This window comes from Mobula hypostoma, chromosome 12, assembly GCF_963921235.1.
Source record: "Mobula hypostoma chromosome 12, sMobHyp1.1, whole genome shotgun sequence".
NCBI lineage: Eukaryota > Metazoa > Chordata > Chondrichthyes > Myliobatiformes > Myliobatidae > Mobula > Mobula hypostoma.
Window position 1 is genome coordinate 47,646,723 of NC_086108.1, and position 13,937 is coordinate 47,660,659.

Consider the following 13,937-nt stretch of genomic DNA (forward strand, 5'->3'; position numbering starts at 1 on the left):
GTTATCTTGGATAGGAAGGAATTTGTTTTGAAATGCATCTATAGTTGGTGTGAAGGTTAAAAGACATAATTCTTTTTACTTTTTAATATTTCGAAATAGACTTTAATCATGAAAATAAATGCAGTGGATTCAGGTTAATTGGGACACATCAGGATGAGTGCATTTTGATCCAATTAAACGGCTGCCCCAATTAGCCAAAGTTTCTTGAAAAAGGTATAAAATTGACAAACTACCATTTAACTGAGTAACATATTATGTATTTAAATGAAATACAGAACAAATTACAGCACTATCAATACTATTACAGTACTATAAAACAGTATCAATTCCTAATTGTTATTTACAGAAGAATTCATCCAGTGTACCTGTACACTGCTGCGTTCTTTTGATTGACTGTAAACTAATAAAATCAGCGCAGGCGCCTAGTGTAGATAATGAATTGCCTTCATACAATGCTATCAGTGACTGCATCCTCAAAATCTTCGTTTCTATTGGAACATGCAAGATGATGTCGATACCTTAATTCTTATTTCCTTACTCGTTGAAATAGTGAAATCAGCAGTCAGGCAGCATCTATAGAAAAAGAGTACTGCTGACGTTTCAGGCTGCTGAAGGGCCTTGGCCAGAAACATCAACTCTACTCTTTTCCATAGATGCTGCCTGATCTGCTGAGTTCCTCCAGCACTTTGTGGGTGTTGCTTGGATTTCCAGCATGTGCAGATTTTTTCTTGTTTGTGAAGTAGGGAAATCATTTCATTTTCACTCCCAGCTGTTTGTAGCATCTCCAAGCCTGAATGCTTGAAACTTCAGTGATCAAAACAGTTCTGAGTTGTCTTTTTCAAAAACGCAAACAGGAGGAATTCTGCAGATGCTGGAAATTCAAGGAACACACACCAAAGTTGCTGGTGAACGCAGCAGGCCAGGCAGCATCTTTAGGAGGAGGTACAGTCGACGTTTCAGGCCGAGACCCTTCGTCAGGACTAACTGAAGGAAGAGTTAGTAAGAGATTTGAAAGTGGGAGGGGGAGAGAAAGCCCCCTTTCTCCACCAGAGAAAGCAGGATCTCCCAGTGGCCACACATTTTAATTCCACATCCCATTCACATTCTGACATGTCTATCCACTGTAAAGATGAAGCCACACTCAGGTTGGAGGAACAACATCTTATATTGCGTCTGGGTAGCCTCCAACCTGATGGCATGAACATTGACTTCTCAAACTTCCGCTAATGCCCCACCTCCCCCTCGTACCCCATCCGTTATTTATATACACACATTCTTTCTCTCACTCTCCTTTTTTTCCCTCTGACACTCTGACTATACCCCTTGTCCATCCTCTGGGTTTCCCCCCCCCCCCTTTTCCTTCTCCCTGGGCCTCCTGTCCCATGATCCTTTCATATCCCTTTGGCCAATCACCTGTCCAGCTCTTGGCTCCATCCCTCCCCCTCCTGTCTTCTCCTATCATTTTGGATCTCCCCCTCCCCCTCCAACTTTCAAATCTCTTACTAGCTCTTCCTTCAGTTAGTCCTGACGAAGGGTCTCGGCCTGAAACGTCGACTGTACCTCCTCCTAGAGATGCTGCCTGGCCTGCTGCGTTCATTAGCAACTTTGATGTGTGTTGCCTGAATTGTCTTGCTGCTTATTTCTCACTAACTATCAGTGACAAAAAAAACTGCTTTTTTAACACAGGTGCACGCAACTGACACTATTTAAAAACTCTAGGCATGGTGTAGTGCACGACTCTGATGCTAGTTAGAAACTGTCTCCTACATAAGAAATAGGAGCAGGAGTAGGCCAGCTGGCCTGCCAAGCCTGCTCCATCATTCAACAAGTTCATGGCTGATCTGGCCATGGACTCATCTCCACCTTACCTGTCTTTTCCGCATAATCCCTACTTCCCCTACTATGTCTCTTGCCCCAGTTAAGCAGTTTAGTGTCCAAAATAAATGAAGGAAATTCAGGCTATTATCTAGATTAGTTTATGTTCTCTAAGAGTTATGCCAAATAAGTGGCTGCTCCAATTAACCAGAATCCACTGTATACAAAGAAAGAAACGGTGCAAAACAATAAAATCTTTACATTCATGGTAAGTACGTTTGATAATATAAACTTTAAAGAGAAAAGGTACAGACGAACATAACACCATTGCCACTCATGTGACCCCCCCCACAGAGGTGATGTACTCTTTGTTCAAGGAGGTTCCCCCACTCAACTTAGCCCCTCAATGTGCAGTAGCAGAAGGAGGTTATACTGTGGTTCTTCCCCGCAATCTTAGCATTGCTTCAGTGCATCCCTCACCAATCCACTCCAGCCAATTCCTGTTACTCGCCTTAACTATTCCGAACCAGTCCCCAGCACCTACAGACAGTCAGGCTCGACATTGGATCGATTGGGCCAGCGGGCCAGCTACTGAACAGTATGGCCTTGGTTGTCCTGCATTTGACTCTGGCTCTTGATGCTAACTTGAACTGGTCACAGATGCTGATCAATCTGTGAACTGACCACAGCGTCATCCATGTACACGGAGGTTTTGACTTTTGTGTTTTAGGAGAGCACAGCCATTATGTACATGTGATATCCTGTGGAAAGCTGATTAGGCAGGCATGTACCCCTCTGTCCTGTACTTAGACAATAGTATCCCTGAGTAGCATGAGGCTGTCAGAGATTGCCCTCCCTGGTACAGCATGGGTTTGGTCTGGGTGGATCACCTGTCCCAGAGCTGACTTGTCCCAATTGGCTATGGTTTTGGACCGGATTTTTTTTTAATTACACGTTCAAGGTAAAAATGGGTCTCCAATTCCTGACGTCTTCCATCTCTCCTTTCTGCTTTTTGATGATTTCATTTCTCATGGAAACTGACAAGTTGCCAGCCAGAAACATTGCATTATACACTTCCAGCAGGTCAAGGCCCATTTGGCCCCACAGAGTCTAGTAGAACTCTACTGGTAAGCTGTCACTTCTGGAAGTTTCATTCATGCCAAGAGAATGAATGGAGCCAGTTAGCTCCTCCAAGGTCAGTGGCTGATCTAGACTCTCCCTTTTGCGATTGCCTAGCACCTCTGAACAAGAGAAGGAAGTTCTGGGAGACTGTGCTGTCTGTGATCTTGCTGTCACACAGATTGACATAAAAGGATCTGCAGATCCTTAATATATCTGTATGTAAGATTGTTACTGAGCCATACGCTTCCTGTGGACCTTTTGGAAGAAGCGTGAACATGTCTTGCTCCACAAAGCAGTTCCTGGATCAGAAGGTGATCCTGGAGGATTCAGAGGCAAAGAGCCCAGCTTGTCTGTTCTTCACCTCTTGGAATTCCTTTCTCATATTCACCCGCCTTGACTGCAGAGGAGAGGTTGATGCAAATCTCTCTGGGTGTTATGCAGTTCCCTCTGACTGGCTTGCATTGGTGCTTCACATCAACTCCAAGGAGTCACCCCCCCCTTCCCCCTCCCCCACCACCTCTTTGGCCTCGATCATAGAGAAGTTGCCTCCTGGCAGCAGAATACCCAGACCGGATGTGCGCCTCTCATTTTCACCCTGACCATAAAGACAGTCCCTGGGAATATCATCGCGTCCACCTCCCTTTGTTGCAGAGGTGTGGCAGCCTACACTCCTGCAAAAAAAGTGTCTTTGTTATTACAGCTTCAAGAAGATCAGTTGTAATTCTTTCACAACTTTGTATTTATATATCCATGTTAATTCTCCTATGTTAGTCATGCCCTTCTAGTTGAAGATTAATACTGTTATTTAAGGAGTTTCCCCCTTGTATTTTGTTCACACCAAGGTTAGGCAGATTGTCCTATGATTACCATTTTCTTTCTCTTTAATCAGTGATTTTACTTGACCATTTTTAGACAGGAAGAACTGAAAAAATGCTTGCTGCTTGCTTTTCCTTAACAGAATATCAACTTGTCTATTTTTAAAGTCACTAAGCCTCTTAATTATTATTATCCTAATTATTTTTTATCCGTTCATTATTTTACCCGCATTTCTGCAATGTTCTCTTGTTTGACAAGTCAGTTGCTTGGCATACTATGTTTTTTTTGTCGTAAGTATTGTGCCAAGAAATAAGAAATTTTTAAAGTAAATTTTGCATTCAATTATTTTTCTTATAAGCTCTCAGAGCAAATTTAATTCTGTATCAAATGAGGAAGTGGACCAAGGAATAACAGATGGAACTTAACCTTTACGTGTGATTTGTTGCATTTTTGGAATTTAAACCGCGGTGGGACTTGCATAGTAAATGACAAGACCTTGGGGAGTATCATAGAACAGAGATTTAAGGGTTCAACATAGGTAGACAGGATAAAGAAGAAGACATTTGGCATGTATGGACAGGGCATTAAGTAAGTGCAGGAGTTGGGATGTCATGTTACAGCTGTACAAGATGTTGTTGAGATCCCACATGGAGTATTATTAGAGTTACAGGCACCCAGTTATTGGAAAAATGTACTTGGGCTGGAAAAGTTGCAGAAAGGATTCTCAAGGATATTCACAAACAAGAGAAAATCTGTAGATGCTGGAAATCCAAGCAGCACACACAAAATGCAGAAGGAACTCAGCAGGCCAGGCAGCATCTATGGAAAAGAGTAAACAGTCGGTGTTTTGGCCTTTTTCCAAAGATGCTGCCTGGTCTGCTGAGTTCCTCCAGCATTTTGTGTGTGTGTTTCTCAAGGATATTACTGGATTGGAAGGCTTAAATTATAAGGAGAGACTTGATGGGCTTGGACTCCCCCCTTCTCTTCTCTCCCCCCCCCACCAGAATGTCGGCAGCTGAAAGGCGACAGAGTTAAATGCTGTAGAATCATAAGGGGCATAGATAAGATAAGTGGTCACAAACCATGGATTTGGAAGTCTAAAACTAGAAGCGAAAAATTTAAAGGGACGTGAAGGGCAACATTTTATCACAGTGCATGGTGTTACATGGAAGGAACTGCCGGACAAAGTGGTAGAGTTGTGTATAATTAAAATGTTTAGATGATGTTTAGACAGATTCATGGTTAGAAAAGTTTCAGTAAGTGCAGGCAAATGCTGGTAGCTTGTGTAAGCGATTTGTTTGGAATGAATGAGTTGGGCTGAAGGGCCTCTTGTATGTGAATCACAGTTTGTGATTTTGTTGCTGTCAAATTTCTGTGTAGTAATTCCTGTTATCCAAACAACTGATGCAAGAATCGTCTGTACATGTATCCCAGGGTCTTCCTGTTCTATAACACTCATCAGGGCCCTGCCATTCTGTGTGATACAGTCTGAATTAATTTCCAAAGTGTATCACTTCACATTTGTATAAATTTAAGTTCCATCAGCCATCCCTTTGCCCATTTTCGAAGTTGAACTTGATCTTGTTGTAACCTTAAACTTCTTCACTGTCCATTATACCTCTAGTTTTGGTGTCATGTGCAAACTTACTAGTTATGTTACCTATACAGTATTGTGCACAAGTCTTAGGCACATATATATATATATAGCTGGTGTGCCTAAGACTTTTGCACCGTTCTGTATTTGTCAATGTGGTGCAGAGAGAGAGTTTGTAAATCTGGCGGGAGCAAAGGATGTTGGGAATAGCGAAGGTGGAGTGTCACGGGAGGGGTGTAGGACAGGTGGCAGAGAAGGAGTGCCAGGGCAGGTAATGGCATGGGTTCAGACATGCCCAGCCCTGAGACACCAGGCAAAGTTATTTGATTCCTGACAACTGTTTCATTGATCACCACAGAATGTGTCTCTGATGCTTCCCACTCCCTCCTGTCTACCTTCCGCTTTTCCCAACCTTGATTCCCCTCTCCCTGACCCTTTCCACTCTCAGTCCACACTAGAGACCTATATCAGAGTCAGGTTTGTCATCACACATATATAAAGAATTTTTTTATATGACCACAGTACAATGCAATACATAAAATTACTACAATACTGTACAAAGGTCTGAAGTACCCTATATATCTCTTATCTATCTCTCTGTAGCACACAATTGATTACATAATCTCCAATCTAAAAAGCAAAAGGGAATTTTCAGGGCCCATTGTATATCAAATGTATCCAACTCATTTTGTTTGATATACATTAGTAAACTTCAGATGTACTTAAATTAAAGAGCAGATGTTAGGTTATCAGCCTGATTAGCATGCTAATGACATTAGCATTACAGGCAAGTAGATAATCTAAAATTTGGCAGTGTTACTATCTGAGTGACATAAATGTTTGTTATTACAGTGCTGAGTCTGCAAAGCCATATTTCTTTGGTATTAATGTGAAACTTTGGAGAGTATGTTTGCATTTCAGTTCTGCCTCCTTTAGTTTCCCTTCTCATTTGAAGCTAATTGTTCATAGTCAGTTCCAGTGTTGATAACGAATGCTTAAACTCAATTCAGGTAAAGTAAGCAGCTTTTCCTTCCAAAAAGATATATCTGGATACCTCACTCTGAAATAGTGTTTTTTTTTCTGGGTTGGGGTGATGGTAAATTGATCTATTGGTTCATTGACTCTGAAATCTATCATTGATCTTTTCTACTCTGTTCCACTGTCTTGCTCTTTAACTGATCCATGTTCATTCTACCCAAAAACCTGAACAATTATTAGGGAGAAAAAAGCAAGATTGAGCAGAAGGCACAGTATAGTGGAGGGAGCTCATTACCAGGACAATCTTCCTTATCGCCATGCACTGAAAAAAGAAGAAAACTGGTGAGCTTTTGCATGTATTTTTTGATATTAATCTATCAAATCAGGCTTCATGACAGTTTGCTGATTCATTCCATAGGTTTATGAACCTGAAATTTTTTTTTGTACTAAACTGCACAGCATACAACATTGAAGTACAATGATAATAAATGTAGCATGAACGAAAGTTAGTACACCCAACTGCCAATGGTGGCTTATTGGTAAAGCAGTTGGAACTGTGCTGCTTACAGCCATGTCCTTGTGGTAATCTGGATGATATTTGAATTAACATCAAAGTACGTGGAAAATGAAATGATTAGATTGTGAACCACTTGCTCCTGCTCTGCCATTCATTAAAATCAAAACTGATCTTGTACCTTAAGTCAATTTTCCTAGCCAGCTTGCATATGCATTGATTCTTATTTTACTCACAACATAGAAGGCATTTGGTACCAGTGAGTTTATGCAGATTTGCAAAGCACTCCCGTTGGTCTCATTCCTTTATTTCCCTGCCATTATTCCCTCTATGTCTATTGACAGATTTTGCTGCCATCCACCTATATCAGGAGAAATTACAGTAGCCAAATACAGTTGTTAGCAGGTCATAGAAATGTAGAAGAAAAACAGCTCCTGGGATAAATGCATGTTGTCATAGGGAAAGTGGACTGTATCCAAGATGGGTTTTAAACCTGGGTATCTATGTGGCAACAGCCTTTACTCACATCACCCTTTGTTGTACAGTTCCCAAGGCAAATTTGCCCATTGGTTTGAATGTCAAAATTGCAGAATACCTCAAGTATAATTCCACAAAAGCAATAAAACTACCCTTGTCTTCTGCACTTCATAAACTAGCACAGTAAAGATCTACTGTAGGTACACCAGTATTTAATCATTCTGTTCTATTAAACACACTATCTGGATATGTGTTTAATTGCTTCTTTAAAAATCTAGAATTATTAAATCCATTAATTTCCTTGTTCCCTTAAATACTGCTAGACTTCTCAAACACATTTTCTTTCAATAAAACCATGTTGAATTTCTCTAGTCATATAATGGTTGTAATTGCACATTGAGCAAGAATGAATTCCAGCATTTTCCTGAAGGCAATCTCAGACTAATTAACTTTTAGTTTTCTATTTTCTCTTTATTTCTCAAATGTCTGTATTAAATTTGTGATTTTCCAACTTACTGAATCTGGTTTCATTTTGTGTTGTTTCCATAAACTGCAGTTCTTCCAAAATTGCAAGATGTGATCTTGAAGAGCTGCTTGAGGGTTAACAAGAGTTTTGAAGGAACTCAATGGATTAGAGATGTAACACTGAGTTTGTAATCAATATTTTCTATTGGGAAGTTATAAAATGTTCTGAATTTTGACCATCTTATATTGTATTATATTTTCTTCATTAGAGCCATCTGGAGGTAGAAACTCTAAAAACAGTGAAACGGTCCCCGGAAGATCAGGCAAAATCTTTCTGGCCCAGGTCTGTATTGGAGATATTTCTGGAGGTAAAGATTAATCAAAGAAAAGCGATATATTAGTAGTTTAGCAACACATATCAAAGTTGCTGGTGAACGCAGCAGGCCAGGCTGACGAAGGGTCTCGGCCTGATACGTCAACTGTACCTCTTCCTGTAGATGCTGCCTGGCCTGCGTTCACCAGCAACTTTGATGTATGTTGCTTGAATTTCCAGCATCTGCAGAATTCCTGCTGTTTACATTAGTAGTCTATATAGTTTCAATACAATTGGAAGTTTTTCTAGAAGTGTGATGTAATGTGAAATATATTCTGTATATCTAGGGTGCTTTATACCTTTGCAGAGTACTGTATTTATCAATGTGGAGCGGAGAGTGAGTTTGTAAATCTGGTTTTGCAAAGGATGTTGGGAATGGTGAGAGTGGACTGTTGTGGGAGGGGTGTGGGACAGCTGGCAGAGAAGGAGTGCTGGGGTGGGGGGAGAGGGTGTTGGTGGCATGGCTGCTGACATACCCAGCCCTGAGACACCAAGCAAGATCATTTAATTCCAAACAATTGGCTAATTACGAAATGTCTCTTTGATGTTTATTGCTTCCTCCCCTCTTCCTGCCCCCTTCCCACTCTCAGTCCATAATGAAGACCCATATCAGAAGCAGGTTTGTCATCACTCACACATATGTCAAGAAATTTGTTTTTTAGTAGCAGTACAATGCAATACATATGTTATTACAATACTGTGCCGAAGTCTTGGGCACCCTAGCTATATATATGTGACTAACACTTTTGCACCGTACTGTATGTACAGAAGTGTGAGGCCATAGCTTCCTGAAAATGGTGACACAGGTGGATAGGGCAATTGGCATGCTTGCCTTCAAATGCCACAGCACTGAGTATCAAAGTTGGACATCACATTACAGATGTACAAAGCTTTGGGTAGACTTTGAAGTACCGTATATAGTCCTGGTCGCCGTGCTATGGAAGGATGTGGTAGCAGTCAACTGGAATATCATGGCCTAATAGCTGTACTTTAGAGATTAATAAATGTTGGGTGTATTGTCTGTAATGAAGGAGACTGAGGGGTGATATTATAGATAACCAGTTGCATATTGGGGACTGCTTCACCAAGCAGCTTCACTCCATCCACCATGCCAGCCATGATCTCCCAGTGGTCAGCCACATCTCTCTACAGCTTCTCCATAGCCAAGTCAAGGCTAACTGCAAATTAGAGGAACCATATTCCACCTCCAACCTGAGGACATGAATGGTGAAATCTCAAACTTCCAGTAGTGCTTCCATCAGTCCCTTTTCCTCTTTCTTTTCTCTTTTTCTGATCCACCTAGTTGCCAACATGCTAGCAACACATAAAATGCTGGAGGAACTCAGTAGGCCAAGCATCATCTATGGAAAAAAGTATGGTTGCTTTTTGAGCTGAAACCCTTCCGCAGGGTTTCGGCCCAAAACGTTGACTCTGCTTTTTTCCATAGATGCTGCCTGGCCTACTGAGTTGCTCCAGCATTTTGTGTGTGTTGCTCAGATTTTCAGCATCTGCAGATTTTCTCTTGTTTGCCAACATTTCCCCTTCCCCACCTTCTCCATCTGCCCATCACTCACATACTCCTCCCACTGGTTCCCCTACCCTTGAGAACTTCTGTTACTGTTCTTAGATCTCTCTATGACTGAATACAGTCCATGAAGCTGATTTTATGGCATTTGTACTGACATTTAAGTTCAGAAATTGAAAGTCTGTTTTAGACCACAATGATTTTTTGGTTCAGTAAGGAGTTGATAATATCCACCACAGTGGCCAGTCTATTGCCACAAGTCCAGAATAAAGGGAGGCAGCATTAAGCAAACATTGGAACTAAGATTGTTGGGGATTTTGTTTGTTTCTTTACTTAGATCAGCAGATTCAAGTGAAAAAAATAAATCCAAATCAGAGAAACACAAATATCACACTGCTTCATTGAAGTCATCATCATCTGATGATAAAAACACCAGGCACAAATTAAAACAAAAGAAGAAGCATAAGAAGCATTCACGAGAGGAAAGTAAGGAAAAAAAGCACCACAGTTCATCATCTACGAAACATGCAGCTGATACGTATGTCTCGGAAGCACAGCCAAATGAATTACAGAGATGTAAAAGATGTCAATCTTCCAAATTTTGTAAACATTTATTTAAATGCGAAGCAAAGCTATCATCAGCAGAAGTAGATCCTGAGGTGCTGAAGACAAAAACATGTGGCCCTACATATGAAAACTTGCAAAATGATTTTCAATATTTTGTTAACAAAACATATTTTTTGAAAAAAGCTGAAGAGACTTGTGAGAGTGATATAACTAATCATTCGACAATAGAACCTACAGGGGCAGCAAGCAAACTTACTTCATATGATAAATCTAGAGATCTTTTAAAGGAATTTGAGAGTAAAGAACAAACAAAAAATTCTCCGGCGTTGCAAGATGAATCTAATTATTCAGATACAGTGCAAAATTCTGAAGGTTCCAGAGAAGTTCTGAAAAACATTGAAGAATTAGGTGGTTTCAAAAATAAATCTCACCATATGAACTTGCATGAAAAGTCTAAAATATCTAAAAATGAGTTTGATGTGTGGAAAGTAACCAATGCACCTCTGAGACCTGTCAAAAATACAAATTTTAATGATGGTTCAAAATTTCTTGAATCTAGTTTTTGGGAGAAATGTAACAAAATATCTAATTCCTTGCGAGTGCTCAGAAAAAAATCTAAAACTTTGGAACGGGTCAGAGATGAAACCAGCACTGAAAGAACGTCTTCCCATTTGACAAAATTCTCAAAAAAATCTGGTGATGATTTGAAACTGTCGGAGGTGAAAAAAGCCAACATTTCAATTGAAGAATCAACAACCTCAGGAACAGATAACAGAGTGTTCAATCTCCCTAAAAGGCCATCTAATGATTCTAGAAGCACCAAATCAGTCAATGAAGGAAAGGAAATTTTGGAATATTCACCAAAACATGAGGCTTCAAATTCTCAGCAATCCAGAATCTTTCAAAGAACTGAAATACTTACATTTTCATCGAAGAACTCTCAGAATGCTGAGCAATTGAAAATGACAAAACCTGAAAAAAAGTTTCAAAGTTTTAAAATTGCTAGACCCTGTGTCATCGATGCACTACCTCAAGCTGGGTCTAAAAAGTTATTAACTTCAGATGGGAAATCTTCGGACAATTCTACAAAATCTACCTCTCTACTGCAGAATCTCGTATTGGCCCCACAACAGCTGGTAATGATACTTTACTGTCTTTATTTTGCCTCTTACACTATAATGTTTATTTGTGATTATATTAGTTTTTAAAAGGTTAATATAGTTAGAGGTAAGCAACAATGCCACTCAATGTACACTGGCAGATCATGATATTTTTCAGTGCTGCTCTTGTACACAAAAGAAATTAAAGCACCTCACAGAAGCAGCTCTTTAAGCAGACATTACTGTCTCATGATTCTTTTGCCTCACATTTATATTAAAGTACAGTGCCTATAAAAAGTAATCCCCCCCCGCACATTTTCATGTTTTATTGTTTTACAACATTAAATCATAGTGGATTTAATTTGGCCTTTTTGACACTGATCAACAGAAAAGACTCTTTCATGTTAAAGTGAAAAAAATGTCTCCAAATTGGTCTAAATATATTACAGTTGTTAAACATTAAATAATAGATTCACCCCTTTAAAGTCAGTATTTAGTTGATGCACCTTTGTCAGCAATTACAACCTTGAGTCTGTGTGGATAGATCTTTACCAGCTTTGCACATCTGGACACTGCAATTTTTCCCCTGTTTTTCTTTACAAAACTGCGCAAAGTCTGTCAGATTGCATGGGGATTGCGAGTGAACAGCCCTTTCCAAGTCTAACCACAGATTCTCAATTGGATTGAGGTCTGGGCTCTGACTTGGCCACTCCTGGACATTAACTTTGTTGTTTTTAAGCCATTCCTGTGTAGTTTTGGCTTTATGCTTGGGGTCTTTGTCTTGCTGGAAAACAAATCTTCTCTCAAGTTGCAGTTCTCTTGCAGACTGCATCAGGTTTTCCTCTAGGATTTCCCTGTGTTTTGCTGCATTCATTTTACCCTCTACCTTCACAAGCCTTCCAGGGTCTGATGCAGTGAAGCATCCTCATAACGTGATGCAGACACCACCTTGCTTCACGGTAGGGATGGTGGGTTTTAGCTGTGTGGTGTTTGGCTTACGCCAAGCATAGCGTTTAGCCTGATGCCCAAAAAGCTCAATTTTAGTTTCATCAGACCATAGAACCTTCCTCCAGCTGTCTTCAGAGTTTCCCACATGCCTTCTGGCAAACTCTAGCTGAGATTTCATGTGAGTTTTTTACCAGCAGTGTCTTTCTCTTTGCCAGTCTCCCATAAAGCTGTGACTGGTGAAGCACCCGGGCAACAGTTGTATACGCAGTTTCTCCCGTCTCAGCCACTGAAGTTTGTAACTCCTCCAGAGTTGTCGTAGGTCTCTTAGTGGCCTCCCCCCTTGCACTGTCATTCAGTTTTTGAGGATGGCCTACTCTAGACAGATTTACAGCTGTGCCATATTCTTTCCATTTCTTGATGACTTAACTGTACTCCAAAGGGTATTTAGTGACTTGGAGATTTTCTTGTATCCAGCTCCTGACTTGTGCTTTTCAATAATCTTTTCACGGAGTTGCTTGGAGTGTTCTTTTGTCTTCATGGTGTAGTTTTTGCCGGGATACTGACTCACCAGCAGTTGGACCTTCCAGGTACAGGTGTATTTTTGCTACAATCAATTGAAACACCTTGACTGCACATGGTGATCTCTATTTAATTAATTATGACTTCTATAACCAATTGGCTGCACCAGTGATGATTTGCTGTGTCATACTTATGCAATTAATTATTTTGTGCTTTATATTTGTAGTTAATTTAGATCACTTTGTAGAGATCTGTTTTCACTTTGACACAAGAGTTCTGTTGATCGGTGTCCAAAAAAAAGCCAAATTAAATCCACTGTGATTCAATGTTGTAAAACAGTAAAACACGCAAACTTCCAAAGGGGATAAATACTTTTTATAGATACTGTACATTTGATTTTCTGTACATTTAGTGGTTATAATGGAAACAATACTATGGATTGAATAAATATGCCTGCTTTATTTGCATTGTAATTTGTTGTAATTAAACAGGAAAGGATGTAAATATTCAGAAGATCAGTCAGTGCCAGTAGATATGTAAATGGAATTAATATTTCAGATGATAACTTTTTGTTAGAAATGATAAAAATAACACTAATCAGTTATAACTGATGAGAGGTCATTAATCTGAAATAGTAACTCCACTCATCCCATGCATTGCTTGGCTTGCTGAATATTTACTGTTTTTAGTATCTTAGTATTCTATCTTATGTAGTATTTTACTGTTCATCATTTTTCAATTCCCTGAAGGATTCTCAGATAACAAGTGAATTTACCACTTTACTAAATGATGCAGATATGGATACTGATCAAAAGGTGGGTGTTGCTTGATTTAAAATTAAAATCAGTTCATGGCTGGAGGCTTTGAATATATTAATTCCACTGATTTTAACAAAACACTTTAAGTCTGTTATTTATAGATTGCCATGTCTTAAGTGAGCAAATCCCCACACATTCACTTTTGATGCTCAGAAAATTATTGTGGTTAAAGTAATTAAAACTTTAAAAAAAATTTAAATCAAATTGATGATTGCTTGAACTGTTACCTGTAGAAGATGTGAGGACAATCATTAATTTCTGTACTCTGTTTCAGATTTGTGCCTGTATTCAAATAGGCTCTTATTC

General features: G+C 39.7%; 1 protein-coding gene across 3 annotated transcripts in view; it reads left to right on the forward strand.

Annotated features, from left to right (window-relative positions):
- The window catches only part of swt1 (SWT1 RNA endoribonuclease homolog), a 162,094-nt gene that overhangs the window by 13,570 nt on the left and 134,587 nt on the right, over positions 1 to 13,937 (forward strand). For 2 of the 3 annotated variants that reach the window (XM_063064017.1, XM_063064016.1), the window contains 4 exons: positions 6,566 to 6,667; positions 8,051 to 8,124; positions 10,017 to 11,382; positions 13,563 to 13,628. In XM_063064017.1, coding sequence (XP_062920087.1) covers positions 6,566 to 6,667; positions 8,051 to 8,124; positions 10,017 to 11,382; positions 13,563 to 13,628 — 1,608 coding nt within the window. The remainder of the gene's footprint in view (positions 1 to 6,565; positions 6,668 to 8,050; positions 8,125 to 10,016; positions 11,383 to 13,562; positions 13,629 to 13,937) is intronic. The other variant, XM_063064019.1, reaches the window with a different exon arrangement.